This window comes from Varroa destructor, unplaced genomic scaffold, assembly GCF_002443255.2.
Source record: "Varroa destructor unplaced genomic scaffold, Vdes_3.0 BEIS01000001.1, whole genome shotgun sequence".
In the NCBI taxonomy this organism is placed as follows: domain Eukaryota; kingdom Metazoa; phylum Arthropoda; class Arachnida; order Mesostigmata; family Varroidae; genus Varroa; species Varroa destructor.
In genome coordinates, this window is record NW_019211454.1 from 10634634 (window position 1) to 10650365 (window position 15732).

At 43.3% G+C, this 15732-nt stretch overlaps 2 protein-coding genes across 5 annotated transcripts in view; one reads left to right on the forward strand and one right to left on the reverse strand.

Moving 5' to 3' along the window:
* The window catches only part of LOC111242899 (ras-related protein Rap-2b-like), a 5527-nt gene extending 4008 nt beyond the window's left edge, over positions 1 to 1519 (reverse strand). Inside the window, exons 1-2 of the mRNA XM_022787833.2 lie at positions 1188 to 1519; positions 1069 to 1078 (exon numbers count right to left, since the gene is read on the reverse strand). Of these exons, the coding sequence (XP_022643568.1) occupies positions 1069 to 1078; positions 1188 to 1519 (342 nt within the window). The remainder of the gene's footprint in view (positions 1 to 1068; positions 1079 to 1187) is intronic.
* A 5392-nt stretch (positions 1520 to 6911) lies between these two features.
* LOC111243444 (eukaryotic translation initiation factor 4E-like) lies at positions 6912 to 12525 on the forward strand. Of its 4 annotated transcripts, none has more exons than XM_022789011.2 (5): positions 6912 to 7096; positions 8789 to 8887; positions 9142 to 9242; positions 9790 to 10064; positions 10459 to 12525. In XM_022789011.2, the coding sequence occupies exons 1-5, from the start codon at positions 7055 to 7057 to the stop codon at positions 10572 to 10574; spliced, it is 633 nt and encodes a 210-aa protein (XP_022644746.1). In that variant the 5' UTR covers positions 6912 to 7054; the 3' UTR covers positions 10575 to 12525. The 4 variants fall into 4 exon arrangements, with proteins under 4 accessions (XP_022644746.1, XP_022644747.1, XP_086833751.1 ...); XM_022789012.2 differs by lacking the exon at positions 6912 to 7096 and adding an exon at positions 7109 to 7242; XM_086977625.1 differs by lacking the exon at positions 6912 to 7096 and adding an exon at positions 7397 to 7450.
* Positions 12526 to 15732: the final 3207 nt, after the last annotated feature.

The window sequence follows — 15732 nt, forward strand, 5'->3', positions numbered from 1 at the left end:
CTTGGCATAAAATCGTGCGTATAGGTCACATAACAATTAGTGAGTCTTCTGAAGATCAATCTTGCTTATAGACATCGCACGTAAGTGTTTCAAGAATCTAAAAGATCGCGGTTCACCACGTCCGAATTGATGTCTCGTTTTAGGTTGGGGGGTTCGTTACTATTAAAATTAGGTACACTCTCTTCTACTTAAAAGTGACCGCGACACAATTACACTGTTGAAGTTGACGGATAGCAAAAAGTTCCTTAGGTTAAAATGAGCTAGCTTTGCCTTGAAAACATGTACCATCGCCCACGGGCATAGACTTCGATCAGGTCCGCTTGAACAGGCTTGTTTTGTCACAGTACTATTTAATTAAAGATCTTAATGTATTTCGTTCAACTCCATGATAAAATGGTAATGGCCATCTCAGCAATGAAAGAGGGCGTAAATCGAGATCGCCATCTGTCACGCGACCCGAGACAAATGGCCTTTTACCTCGCGCAGCGCTGTCCTACATATTGGACAAGCTACAACTCACGACTCAGATTACGAGCTATACCGGTATTATGGACTAAATTTAAACGCGGAAATTTGTAGCGCGCTAGAAATTTCTATCCACACAAATTGATGACAGTTCGCTGTATCCGACTCAAGTATTCGACGTTTACTGAAATGCAAAAGCACAATGAATCCAATTCGTTGAAGCGCTAAACGACCACACGAAATTCTACGAAAGACAGATGTGTGACACTGTTCACTATGACAAATAATCCAATCACGCCATCTGCTCTCTCTCGTTTTTCCCGACAAAACAGCTTTTCGGTTATGCCGCAATGCAGGAATTCAGCGCTACTGATGCGCGAGCAAGGAGCTTCGCGAACCAGAACGAACTCGAATTCTAACTGCCAGCCTGTCTCTAATTAGAGACAATGAGCCGCCACTAGCACCTTGTTTAGCTGCTGGGAATCATTCGTTTGGTGACGCTAGGCCTGTGTTAGAGGCCGTGTATCTGTCTCCCTGGGCTGGGTGCTAGTTGGAAGAGCTCTCGATTCGCTCGTTCTATTACGCCCATTCGCTCCCGCCCACCTCTTTCTGCCTGTCAAGCAATTTGATTTTACCACAATGATTCAACGTAAGCACGCATTTTCTATGATATTCCGTTCCTATGGCTACGTATGGTATCTCTACTCTAGCTGCCCGCTTACTTGTGTGTGCTGATTTTGTTACTCTTTCCTACATAATGGGTAATTGTTTTGTCACGAACCTGGAAGGTCTGATGGCTGGTTATGCTGTAAACGACGACGAATCCTTGCCCGTTCTTGATGTACAGGTCGCGCATCGATGCAAACTGCTCGGTGCCGGCTGTGTCGAGGATTTCGAGCACGCACGGCGCCTGGTCGACTTCGATCTCTTTTCTATAGAAGTCCTCGATCGTCGGGTCGTACTTCTCCATGAAGTTGCCGCTGACGAACTGCACCGTCAGGGCGGATTTGCCGACACCTCCTGAACCTAAGACCACCACCTTGAACTCGCGCATGATTATTGATTACTTGATGATATTTGGTAGCGAAGCAAATGCAAGATCAACTGCAGGCCCAGACAGCTACTGCGCCCCTAGCCGAAAAACAACGGCTAGAGACTAATCGGCAGCCTCCGTTAGCTGGGAGCTACTGCCGCAGTTAGCTCTTTTGCTAAGCAAGCTGTTCTGAAAGCTTAATCACGCACGCAATAAGCGCGAAAAATGGTATTGTTGTTGTTGTTGTTCACTTCAGCAGCATATGAGTGGCACTTTGGCGTTTTCCTTCGATCTTCGCTGGTTCCGTGGAATGACACCCTGACAACGGATGAAGATATTCTCGATGGAACGACTGACTGCTCACTATTTCGAACTTTTCGCTGCTGCAGCCGACGACATGAAGACGCTCTTCTGCTCCTCCGTAAGCAACAACGACAACAACAAGTTGGCAGGTCAGAGCGCACCTGCTTGATTCAGCACCACATCACCACTGGCTCGGCTAACTAACTTCTGCTCGATAGCCGCCACATTTTTCCACACTTATTTACTTGCTTTACCATCAGCAGCACTGCTAGCGACCTCGATCACTATGACGACCACAAAAGCACAACCCCCGTGACTTGTTGTCGATATGTTCACTCGTTTTGTTGCTCCCGGCGGCTTTTGTTGCCGTTCGGTGTCGACGTCGGATATCGCCCGGAGTAGGTCGTCAGTTGCTGGTTTCTACCGCTGCTGCTGCGACGGCACCAGTTGATCAATGGAGGCGGCACCGAAGACGACGTCGACGAGCGCGATGGTGCTCGTTGCCGAACGAACGTAGATCGCCGACGACTCAGACAGGAGGACTCTCCGCACACCAGCGAGAAGAGAAGAACTTCAGCGACCGTGACAAGAAAATGACAGAGACAACGGCGATTGTAGCGCGAAGAAGAAGCTCACCAAATGAGCGCCAGCAGTAGCAACAGCTGCTGTTGCGATGGTGAGCCCGAACAAGACGATGGCGACGCTACTAGCAGTCGAGGAATGAGCTGGATCACACCATCAAGAATATCGGCTGAAACAGTCGGGCTGAGATCACGAACGGTCGCGAAAACCAACGATGGCAACGAAGGTGATGAGATGACACCGATGACGATAATGGCATTGTGTCATCCCCCCTCCCCCTGTGAAGCACGCATTGAAGTTGTCGTTACTGTTGTTGTTGTCGTTAATCAGATTTGTTGCTGCCGCCGCCGCTGCTGCTGCTGCCGTTGTTGTTGTCCTATTCAGTTACTGCAAATAATCGATGCATGTCCTTTTTTTGTGTTGCTTCTGGCTCAACTTATATGTGGTGATTAATATACTTTTGCTAAGTTTCTCCGTTGGTTATCTTTGTATAGTTGGCAAATTCAGCTACTAAACACCGCTTTGACGAACGGGACTGAACTAGACTGAACGGACAGGTAAACGGCAACGTACGTTGACAAACAAACCACTGACTTAGAACTAACTAACTTTTTCGGCACGCAACTTCTATAGCAGTACACACATCTACTCAAAGAAATCTACAGGTCACCAGCAGGCTCTACGTCGGCGTTTCATCACAAAGACGAAAACACACGTTATGAACGCGTTGGTTTGGCTACTTCACTGCCTATGCTAGGACGCGAGCCTGTGAGGTAAGAGTGCTGATGGTGGTAAACCTTTTGATTGCGATACCGAGTGAAAAACACGTCGTCGTGTATACGCTGGCGCGCCAACGCAACGCCAGCACGTCTGTATGGCAGGTGGCTGGCCACGATGATGACAGTAATAGTGGAACGGCGCGGCACGGAGCGATGGAGCGCGATACTGTCCCTGCAATCACCAGCTCCACAGCAGCTACTTACGACGACGACGACGACGACGACGACGACGGCGACGACGACGACGACGACGATGACGACGACGACGACGACGACGACGACGACGACGACGACGACGACGACGACGACGATAATGATGACGACGCCGCCGCCGCCGCCGCTGCTGCCGTAACCAAAGAGAGAATGAAATAAGGGCCGCCAGCGGGTGGAAGATAGATTCGTCCCGCTCTTGCCACCGCTAGCGGTGACTATAAACAGGTACACAGTCACGCAACGGGGTAGCTGCGGGCACACGCGATTTTCTACTACTGGTACTCAACCGGTCTCAATCACAGCCCTCGAAAACCCGTCGCGGAGGAGCGCCGGCAAGTTACACTCTCTTCGATCACCTATGGCCGCTAGTTTGCCGCTATGACACTCTTACCGCCAGCGTTCGAAATTGTTGGTAGCGGCTGCTGTGGAGAGACGGACAGATAATTGGCGGCGGCGGCGGCGGCGGCGGCGGCGGCGGCGACGACGACGACGACGACGACGACGAAGACGACAAAAACAAAAACGACGACGACAACAACGACGACAACAGCAACAGCAACACGCTAACAGATTAGCGGAAGGTCACCCGACGGATTTGAAATGTTTAAATAGGATATCGGATGATGCAGCAGCTAAATGTTGGCGAGATATTCCTGTAGCTATATTGCTCTTACCCCTTATCTAAAAAAAAAATGGCTAAATTTTCTCTCCTCGTTACTGTTAGGTTTGTTGGCCCACCTATTGAAAACTTCTGCGACGTCCAATGTCCAATGAGACCATGAGATTCTGCTGTCAACGAACTGTTGCCGCGCGGAAAGAGACGAGAATTAAGTGGCTGCAACTGTTGCTTTACTTCCCAACTACTTCCGTAGTTGTCGCCGTCGGAATCGAGTTGGACTGAGCACGCACGCTGGCCACAGCACTAGTGGGTATTGTTTTTGTTGTTCCCGTTGCCGTTGCTGCTGATACAAACTACGACGTATAATGACATCTGTCACGGACTACATTTAGTGTCGCCAGAAATGTCAAAAGTGTCAAAATGGGTGTGAAAACACCACCATCGCTGAAAGAGCACGATAGTGTCAACAAGCGACTACTGTGCTTTTGTCTATACAACGCGCTCTCTTCAAAAACTTCGTCTCAGGCTGACAGACAGAGAGAAGCTAGGTCCTCCGCTGATAGACTGACTGACTAACCAACCGTGCATACGTCTAGCTGCCGGACGGCAGGCTCTTTCCTAGCGATTAATAGAGCCTATAAGGACAACATCAAAGACGACGTATCGATTTCGGTTAGGGATTTCGTCGTCGATAACTGCTGCTGTTAGAACGGCTTGCCAACAGCTATTGGTTCGTTGCATCCGGAAACGCAGACTTGCTTTGATCAGAGTTGACCTCTTTTACCCTGATACAGGTTTGATAGTATCTACGTCGGAGTCGCCGTTGTTTACGTCTTCAGTCGTTATCTTATGCTATTACTGTTACTTCCATTGGCCCTTATTCTATGTTGTTGTTGCTGCCGCCTCTGCCGTTGTTACCTTGGATGCTGTCGCTCTCCAGCAATTTCGTAATCATGCATATCCACAGTATCTGGGCAAAGCGGAAACACGATCCAGAACGTGGAAAGCTCAATGTCTTTAGCAGGACCAGCAAAATTTCTGGGCGGATGCTTGCTATTTCTCCACTAACTTGCTGAAACTGGCTCGGCAGTGTTGACGTCTTAGCAGCACAGCTAACGTACTATTGTTCGTTCCTACGCCAAACGAATAACGATGTATCGTATCGGCGTAAACGTGAGAACAAGACTAGGGCAAACGACTGCAACAACTAAAACGACAACATTCAGTGGCAACGTTTAATCGTGGTCCTGAGCGTTGACAATCTGGGTGTCGCTGGTGCTGGCGGTAGCGTGTTGAACAAGAACAACGACGTTTATTCCCCCAATCCCAGTAGGAATTCTTAATAATTGATAAGTACAAACCTTAGAACAGAGCGAAAATCTCAGCCACCGCAACAGTTACAGTAGTTAATGCAGTCGTCTTTTTCTGTTCTGACGTCGTCGTAGCTCAATTGAGTCTACGGTGGAGGATCGAACGACTACACAACCGCTACCTCAAGCAACGAAAAAGAGATATAGCCAAATTCACGACAATATAGAGACTGTTCAGACTAAAACATTTCAACAAAGATAATAGCAGAAGGTAGTTTATCCAGCAGTAGACAATCGGGTATCCAATAGCAATCCTCGTTATTGTCGGTGTGCAGCCCAATATCCTTTTGTTCTTTGGCGGTATTCTCCCCTCTGTGAGGACACGAGCCAATACCCCACACATACGAACGCACCCACACACACACACACGCACACACACGGACACAATTATCACCGCTAATATCAGCACTTTCTATGTTACGTATGATAACCTCCGATCAGAGCTTTGCTTTTTCTGTGCTCTGATCTGCTCTCCGTCAAGGGTACTAGAGGTAATGGCAACAGCAGTTAACCAATTTTACTCGGTAATAATCATGTATATGTAAGCATAATATGTTACGCTGTATCCTTTGCTTACATTGTATATAAAACTACTAACACTGTGTATTGCACATACACATGCACACACTTATACACATTGCGTTCATGCGATGAGCGAGCTCTGTTACTGCTGCTGATACAGTTGAACCCCTCTTTCTCTCGCAGGGGACACCAATGCAACGAACCCCACAGCACCGCCACTAACACAAGTCGGTCGACAGGCGATCGGAACGACAACTACTGTCTGCTGATGTTTCAGTCGCCGCCACCGTTCACTCACTCACTCACTCAATCGTGCTGACGGCGGCGGTGTTGCTCCGTCGTCGGTCGGTCCGTCCGTCCGTCCGTCCGTTCGTCCATCCGTCCAACCGTTCATCCGATCATTCATTCGCTCTCCCCGTATCGTTGCCTATAGGCCGCTATTGTTATTATGTACGCAAGATGGTTGTATCAGTTGTCGGTGATTACTTCTTCCTTCGTCCGCTGCTTTCTGCTATGCCACGGCAGCTGCTGCGGCCAGCACTCGCTGCTTCTGCTGGTGAGGCTGCTGCCGTAATCGTCGCTGCTACCTCGAGGTAACGACGTTGACCCACAATCTCTTTCCGAAACAGACCCAGAAACGATTCAGAACGTTACCGTGTGCAGGACAAACGCTTCCCTATAGGCTGTTGTAATGATTTTGGCCTGAGCAAACAGTAAGAGACGCAGATGGAAAAGAAGAATTCCGGAGTTTTGAATAAAGACGGAGGGAGTTTGAAACTGACTGGATCTGTTGGGACGAGAACTTTGTTTTTTAATTTTTTTTTTATGAAAGAAACAGACTAACATACCTAGAGCATGTAGAAATGCGTCAAACAACTGGGCAATCGAGGAAAAACTCTCCGTCTTTGGTGACAATATTCAAATTTTCCGCGCCGATGTAGTCTCTATCTTGACGAACCACACACGAGCTAACTGTTGGCTGTATATGTGGAATTGCAAGTTGCTTACAAATGAAATTTGGGACCAGTTTTGTGTGCATGATTAGTTATTGACTTAACTGAATCGAGATCACACAGGGGCACGAGTATTGACCAGGAAATTCGGCAAAAATAGAATTGCAGTGTGCCTTTCAAATCGGTTGACCATCAAGGGATCGCAGTAATTGTTGATGCTTGAGGACAGTGCTAGCAAGATGGCTGCTGACGGACAGGTAAAGAATTTTACGGAATTTCTATACTTTCAAATGTGCTAAAGGTTTTGCACAGCCGTTGGTGAACTCTGTTCAACTTAGAAATAATGGAAATGCATCAGCATTTTTTTAACGTACTGTATCATCGATAATTTGAAGACCGGCTGGTGCGTTCACGCTCTTTTTCCGTGGCGTTCTTTTTTACGTTTCCTCCAATTACAGAGCCCTATATATATATATATATATATATATATATAGAAGGGAGGTCGTTTGTTGATCTGAACGCAACGCGCTCTGTGTAAAACCTGTTCACTAGTTTCTACAACGCCATTGGCCATGACTAGCGTAAAAAAAGCTAGATCACCACTCCGTTCGGTATAGATTCAAAATTCTTCTCTGTCGTTCTAACCCCGGAGGCCGTCGAAGCCGAAACTGCACATACCTTAGAACTGTATAGCACGATAGAAAAAAGCCGATACCAGTTTAGAGATCTTCAATAACTGTCCGAGCAGTTTCAACTCAAATAAATGTCACAAACACAGCGCCTCATAGAACAAAAGATGACCGTTTTGTTGTCAACGTATGTGTTAATATCTGTTAAGCAAGCCTGTCAATGCTGAAGCAATAAAAGCAAAATCTGAGGGCGTTTATTCGAGATCTAGAGCAGATTGCTTGTTTGGTAGGAACAGGGAAGTTGAACTAATGTTAACTTTTAATGTAAAATGTGTTGCGTTTGTCGTTAGCGACTTCACGGCACGTCGATGGACCACTGCTCAGTGTTCAAAATTGGCTAGGATTAAGTCGTAGCGCACTTTACGCTGCTAAACCTAGCTGTTTGCATAGAGCATATGGAGTTGTAGTGCTCGTATTAAAGCCTCTGAGGTTCTTTTTAGTGCTATGGGATCAAAAGTAACTTTTTTATAAAACAAATCTGGCGAGTTGGAACGCGAAACTGAGAGGAGGCAAGTTTGAAGCTAAAGGCACCTGCTTAGTGGAAGACGCACTCAATTTTTATTTGGTCAGGAACGCCGTCCAATATCTATCTATTAATTTTTCACGCACGTAACAAATTGACCTCTCTGAGGCTCTGTACGAAAAATTTACTCTTTTTTGCACAGAGCCTCGTACTAGAAAAAATACTTATATATATCGTGTGTATCCGTCATATGTAGTAGAAAAAAAGTGTCAATACAATACAGAGTTGAGGTATAGGTATGACGGCATTCATCCGAAGGCTTGGCTGGCTCACCGAGTCCAAAATACTGAGCTCAGTAGACCTATTGTTTCATTTTTACGAACGTTCAAATCCGTTGAGCTTGGTAGTTTGAACTCGTAGGTGCTTGGTGTCTGTAAGATGTGATGAGTGTAAAGTGGCTTTATTGAATTGGGAAACCAACCCGTTGCTAACGAGCGAATCTAGTTAACATCACGCCTAGGCTTGGGACGGAAGAAAAGTCTATTGATATACTGTGAGTGTTTCGAAAACTGTTAGCAATTTGCTTTATATTCGCTTGTTCAGTCCGGGTTGTTATTTTCATTTCACAATCTTGCAGGCCTTACGGAAAATATCTACTTATGTTCAAGACGACTTGTTGTGAGTCGAAATCTCTACAGACTTATTATAGAATAATCTACACACTTTAGTAGAATCAAGTCGATGCTATTTGATCAGATTAACGTTCACTGAATAGTTGTTGATTTCGGTGTTTCCAGAACAACGAACAAAAGGAGAACGTGCCTGCCGCTATGCAGGTCAAACACCCCCTCCAAAATAGTTGGACGTTTTGGTTCTACAAAAACGATAAATCCAAGGTATATTTCAATTACGGTCGGTGTGTATAAAGCTTTTCTCATTTTTCTTATAGAGCCACCATCTTGTTTGTGTGTGCAATATTTGTTGTTGTTGTGATAAAAATCGTTTCATAATTTCAAGCAGCTGTCTTTTGGATTATCATTTAAGATCACAGGTTTGTCCAATGTGCTTACCTATAGTAATATCGCTGTAGAATGGCAGAGTATGTATCAGAAATATAACAATGCCTCCTTTCTGATTTGTCTCTGTTTAGCCATGGGATCAAAACCTTCTGGAAATTACGACATTTTCAACAGTTGAAGATTTTTGGGCGTTGTACAACCACATCGAGCTTATCTCCCACATTCCACAGGGGTAAGTCGACGACAGGCTAATATTTTATTGCTCTAATAGAGACAGGCTTATTCCAATATCGAAACACAGAAAACTGTCTTCATATTAGCACTACGTTTTCTTATTATATAAAATATTGATCAATTCTGTGTTGCATATAGTGTAATCTATCTATAAATTACTTACACATAGTGTCTGCGCACTTGTTAAATTGTTGAAATTTTTTTTACGGTAGTCATGGTTGCAATCTAATTAGTGTAACTTAGTAGAATTCCATTTTATGCTGTATTGCGCCGTATACTTTGCCATTTCGGAATTTTTATGCACATCTCCGCCTTTGGCTTCGGTATTGTGGAATGAAGACATGAAGAGCGGGCACGGGGCCAAGTCTGCAGGTGGTCCTCTAATCTGCTATTAGGTACTTTCCGCGTTAATGCTTCAATTTAATTTGCATATAAAGATGATGCACTTTTCAAGGCTGGTATTTCCCTGGTACATTGATTATAGTGCGCACCAACATATATGTATATATATATATATATATAGTTAACTAACCTTGCTGTTTTAGCTGTGACTACTGCGTGTTTAAGAAGGGCGTCAAGCCGATGTGGGAGGATGAGGCAAATATTAATGGGGGGCGTTGGCTTATTTCGCTCAACAAGCAGAGCCGTGCTCAGGAACTCGACAACTCGTGGTTAGAATTATTACTGCTTCTAATTGGAGAGGGTTTCGAGGAACAGTGCGACGATATCTGTGGTGCCGTAGTAAATGTGCGGCAAAAGGGCGATAAAATTGCGCTATGGACCGCGGATGCCAGCTCGAAAGAGGCCAATCTAGCAATCGGTAAGCATTGAAACATCATTTTGTGCGTTGAAGTAGGTTTTCTTCATTACTATCTGGGTGGATTTTCGGTAAGTGAATTTTCTTTTAGGTATGACCGGCATATAGATGGAGGCTTTTGCAGATACTGTCGTAAACTCATGCAGCGCGTTTTTTGTTTGGTCATTTATGCTTACAGAAAAGTGAGTCTTAATTTTTAAGGTGCTCTTGTCTCGACATTTAATCCCATTAGGGACACCAGGTTTATACCAGTTCCTCATTATAAATGCGCGGGGGGGGGAGTAAGTTTTCTGTAACTAACAATTGAACTTTCGTTGAAAACACAAGATAGGATTTGCGCTACCGTCGTTATCAAGCGAAAGTCATGGAGTAATGGATTTTTATGACTTTGTTACAGGTCGCACAATGAAGCAGCGTCTTCATCTAAACTCCCAAGTCGTCATTGGGTACAACTCCCATCAGGAGACAGCGCACAAACACTCGTCGGCCACTAAACCGAAGTACACAGTTTAGATTGCACCCATAAAGCTGCACTGGCTAATACTGCTGGTAGCGTAATGGCTGGATGTTCGCCCTTTTACCGGTTCGTATCGGCTGTTGCTTACGACGGTGTTAGGACGAGTCGAATGCTTTCACCACCCCAAGCGGCACTACAATGCAGCACACCATTGTCGCTTCTTCTTCTTCTTAGGCATTTTATTATCGGCTTATTGTCTTCTACTTGCCTGTCGAGCAAAAAAAAATGGATTAACTGGCTTGAGTTGCCCACTCACGAACAACAAAGACAAAACATTAGATTAATATGAGTAGACGCCGTGTTTTTCTGTCGGAAGACCACTACAAGCTTCGGTACGGAAACAAAGGACACCTGAGGGCGCAATGATATGTTCACTCATACCGCCCACACATTATTTATATAATATATATTATTATTATAGACTATACATACTTAATATACGTTATTCTAAAGTTCTGTTTGCAAACGACGATGTAAGATTCGATTTGAAAACGAAAAGGTGTCGAGCTATTGGTAAAACCTCCGGTGAGAATTATATCTGATATGTGACGGGTGACTGGTGAAAACAGGGCTTTGACCATTTCCGCAATGAATAGGCATTGGCGTCGTGGCTTTCGGTATCTTCCGGAATGTCCACGCTAGGGTAGGTAGCGGTGTTACTTGTGTTAACGTGGGCCAGATGTTGCGTTTAGTATGCGTAATTTTTGCAGCTGTCCAGGTTTTAGGATTGCGGTTAGCTTTAAGATCTTTCCTTTACACAGCATCTGTGTCCCACACGCGACTTCTTATGATGTGAAGTACATGTTCAAAGGTAGGGGCAGACGACCCTTGGTAGGAAGCTAGTAAACTTTGCTTGATAGATAAGTGGAAAACATTCTAACTATTCGTGAAAATTCTGTTCTTTTTTTATGGAATCAATGAGAATTGGCCGAATCAGGATGCAGGGATGCCGTATTTTTAGTGGGTGTTTTCGCAGTGGTGTATATGGGCGTGGAGTATAAAGTGCACAATTGATTAATGTTAATTCATATCGACTGATCGATGTTGTACGAGGACGGAATTGGAACGGATTAGAAAATTTAAGAAAAAAAGGAGCTATGATGCTGCTGCTGCTGCTGCTGCTGTAGGGTATGAAGGAAAAGATTTTCGCCTTGCTTCGACCTAAGAGTTAAGGTGAAAGATTTGAAGCTTGACGGGTAGCATATTCTGGATTTAGGATAGATATATTAATTAAGCATTCATCAAGCGGTAGGCTTCAGAGTGGGCTGAACCTATTCAAAGAGCCAGGAAAAGAGACCCTCAGACCTGTGTATTCGCTATTCATGATTGCGTATTTTTCGCACATAGGACAAACGGGCATAGGTCCCGTTACAACACGATTTGGCGTTACGCATGGACAAGTAATGATTGTGCTTGACCTTTGGTCCAATGTCTTATCGTGTTATTTGCACAATATACTGATATAGGCAACCAAACAGAGAGAAAGAACGTTGCGGTTCGTTATGTAGTGTCGTCATCATCGCCACATGCGTGCACAAGCAAACTCCATAACTATAACAGAATAATGATACATCATTATTATAAGAACGGACAGTACGGAAAACGATTTTTTGCATTATAATAATACTACTAATTTCCTGTTTGATGTTTTCTTTTCTTATCTATGTTCCCAGTACACGAGTTGCTAGACGATTCAATCCGATATATATATAGATGTCTAGATAGCAATGCAATAGTAGTAAGTATACTTCAAATCGCAGCAATGAAACGGAATCAATTGGTAGAGACAGAGAAATGCTTTTTTTTGTTTACAGTACAACGATTACTTAAGGACCATATACGAACATTGATTATTATTACTGCAGACTGACAACCGTACTAAAAACGTCAATTACAAAAGAAAAACAGGAAGCGTAATAAACGTCCAGTAGATCACAACATGATCAACTCTCTTCTCATGCTTGTAAGAACGGCGCAGCCCAGTTTAATAATTAAGACACTCTTATCGTATGTATTTATTAATTACTATCAAGAAAAACCTCATACAGGTATATTAATTTCCACCTCCAGACAAGTATCGGAACTGATCAGTAAGATTAAAATGAGGAAGAGAAAAAAATCAATTGTACTAATTCACCTCGCATACCCCAGCTATACTATGTACCATTTTATATTTCGCCCAATATTCCACGGCTTGTTATGATAGTTTATGATGAACGCATATCTTAAAAGAAGTCGCGGTATTTAATTTTTATTTTCAGCAATTATTAAATGAATGAGAAAAATGTGTGTGCAGTATATACACACGCGGAATTTTAAAATATAAAGCTCACATAAAAAATAAAAACAGTAGTGACTAATTATAAATTTAATACAACTTGTAGAAGCGATAAAGGTACGCTGTAGTCGCGCAGCTGCGCAAAGGAGCAAGAGATTTGTTAGTTCTGGGCAAAACAAGAGGTGGAAAGTTATGGAAAAATAATTTTCTTTCCGTTTGTGACCCATAAGGGCCTAACTGATTTCTGAGCTTCTACAGAATTGCGACGATGTGCAGCTGACATGCAAGAAAGTAGGGAAAATATGATTGTCAAACCAAGTCGAAAAGAAAGACCGACAATGATCATATCGGGGAACTAGAGCCGTAAAACGGTAACATGATTTCAGCATTCAAGATCGTATATAGTACACTTAATGATACACAGAGCGCTCATAGACAATACGAAATGAACGAGGCAAGTGGAATATATAAATACGAGATAAGTATTTATATAAGAAGAGAGATCTAGATAGCAATTATAGTAAAACAAATGATGTTCGGAAAACATTACTTCTACTCTATCGATGACGTAAGACGACAAACAGTAAAGATTTCAGGAAAAAGGTAGAGTGTAGAGGATGTATTATTCTTGGGATAAAATAGCGAAAAGAACTAAGAAAGAAAAACACGAAGCACCTAGGAAACGTGATAGCGGAAACAGACTGGAATAGCAAATTAAAAAATTAATTCGAAAGAGAAGACGTGAAAGGTTAGAAACTGATTGTTTGACACTATGACAACTGTGCGCAGAAGCTGAGCATAAACGGTTACAGCTAGGGAAGCGAAGAACTCTGCCGCAGTCACTGGCATAGTCACTGGAAATCAATAAAGACAATGGGCACTTCGCATTACAACCGAAATAATAACTTGTATTTATTCATACGATGATTATATATGCTTCTGTATGTAAATATTGATGCCTTACTGGGACTTTTAAACAAGGCTTATTGCTTTAGTTTGATTTTCAACCCTACGCCTTAATTTCTCATGGCCAGCCGGAAAAAAAGTTGTTATAAATATTAAATCTAATCTAGTCGCCTAGGTATCAAGACCTGATTTAAATATTAATTAACTCTCCAATAACCAATTTCGAAGCCATTTTAGGCAAATCATAGGCAATTAGTTATGTGAAAAAATAGGCCCGAGGTTCTCGCGCCATGTAAAATCGATGCTTGTTGTACTTTGTTGTCCTTTGCTATTATCGTGTTATGCCCTATCGTATTAAATTGGACGATTGATAGAAATTAATGCCAGTTTTACAAGGATGGAGCAATTTGCTCTCTCCATGTCTGGTGCTTGTATTAAAACCAACATCCCATTATTGTATTTTGTATTTGTATTAAAACATTCCCAAAAACTATTTCGTTAAAAAATGTTTTGACTGTAGCTGTGCTTAGTAGAAAAAGCTGCTTGGGTGCCTCACACATATATGTTGATAATGCAAATAAAAATCTCATACCTGTACATGTTATCGTCATATGATTAATAAACTTCCCTTCTCAATAGCTAGAAATTCTGGAAGGACCGTGCGCGGATCTTAAAGAGAAACCGTGCTATGTCCAATTTATCTCTCGTCGACTGGGCTGACATATACCCGGTAATTTATCATAGACCTTCTTAAGACATCACAATAACAACATTTTCTTTTAATATGTGTCTATGAAGACCTATTGTACACACTGCACAGAAATGCGATGTATGTTTCTACGTGTTTTATGTCCAGTCTTATAGTATTGCGCATTTCCTTAGACTGCTGCTTTTCAGCACGAGACAAAGTGTGTCTATAACCAAATCCGAACCTAGACCACCAGCTGTTTTTAAGTTAAGCAGGCAAACACGTTATCGACTGAAGAGACACAAATTGCAATACGAGACGTCACAACTTGTTCGATAATTTTTGAGTAGTAAATAACTCGATCCAAGCTATCACTGCCTCGTACTCACGACTAGATACAATAATCAGTAAGAGAATAAGTGCCCACCAAATCGATAGCTTTCTATCAAGTTGGTGAGCATTTCATCCCTTACTGATTATTATCTTGTGAGTCAAAATCTTCCCGTGTTACGGAATTAACCGGGGTTACACAACTACAGGTCAGTCACATATCGGATTCCACAGTCATTTATGCATGCTGTCCCAAGTGCTACAAAACATTCGCGACGTTGCTTGACGGTTAATTTCCTAGCATATTTCAACATAGCAGCGCATGATCGCATTAGTAAGCTAAGTTTTGTGCGGCGCGGAACGCGCCACAGAGCTGTTGAGGCAATATTATTCTTGTGGGTGCCTTTATTCATAAAGCTTTTCCGTGTCGTATTAAATTGCGTGTCGACAATCTCTCTACCGACAACACAACTACCGATTGCACAGTAACGCGCCCTGCGACAGTCGTTCAGCTACCATAGTTGAAGCCGAATAGTGCTTCAGAACAACTGCATGATGGAACTTGCGATAAAACGGCTTGAGTGACGCACAGGCCACGTGTCTTGATGTTGAGGTTTTGTTTCTCTGAAAAAGAACTGCACAAAAACATCTGTGACATCATGTGTGAACTTCGTGCAGTAACTGTGTCTACCTGCCAAAACAGTGTCAAGCCGTGTTCATACTTAGTGTGTCAAAGATATGCACCCTTTGACCTAAGCAGACTTGGCTAAGAAATTACTCAGTGGTAAAAAGATTTTCTCCCATCATGTCCCCAAAATTATCTATTTGCGGATTCTAGAGAACTTCTTCGAAATTAAAAAGGCTCGCCGCCAAACAATGTCATTCTTGACAATCAAATGCAAAGTACGCTTTCTTAAAAATATGTAACGAAAAAAATAGATTCAAAAAAGTC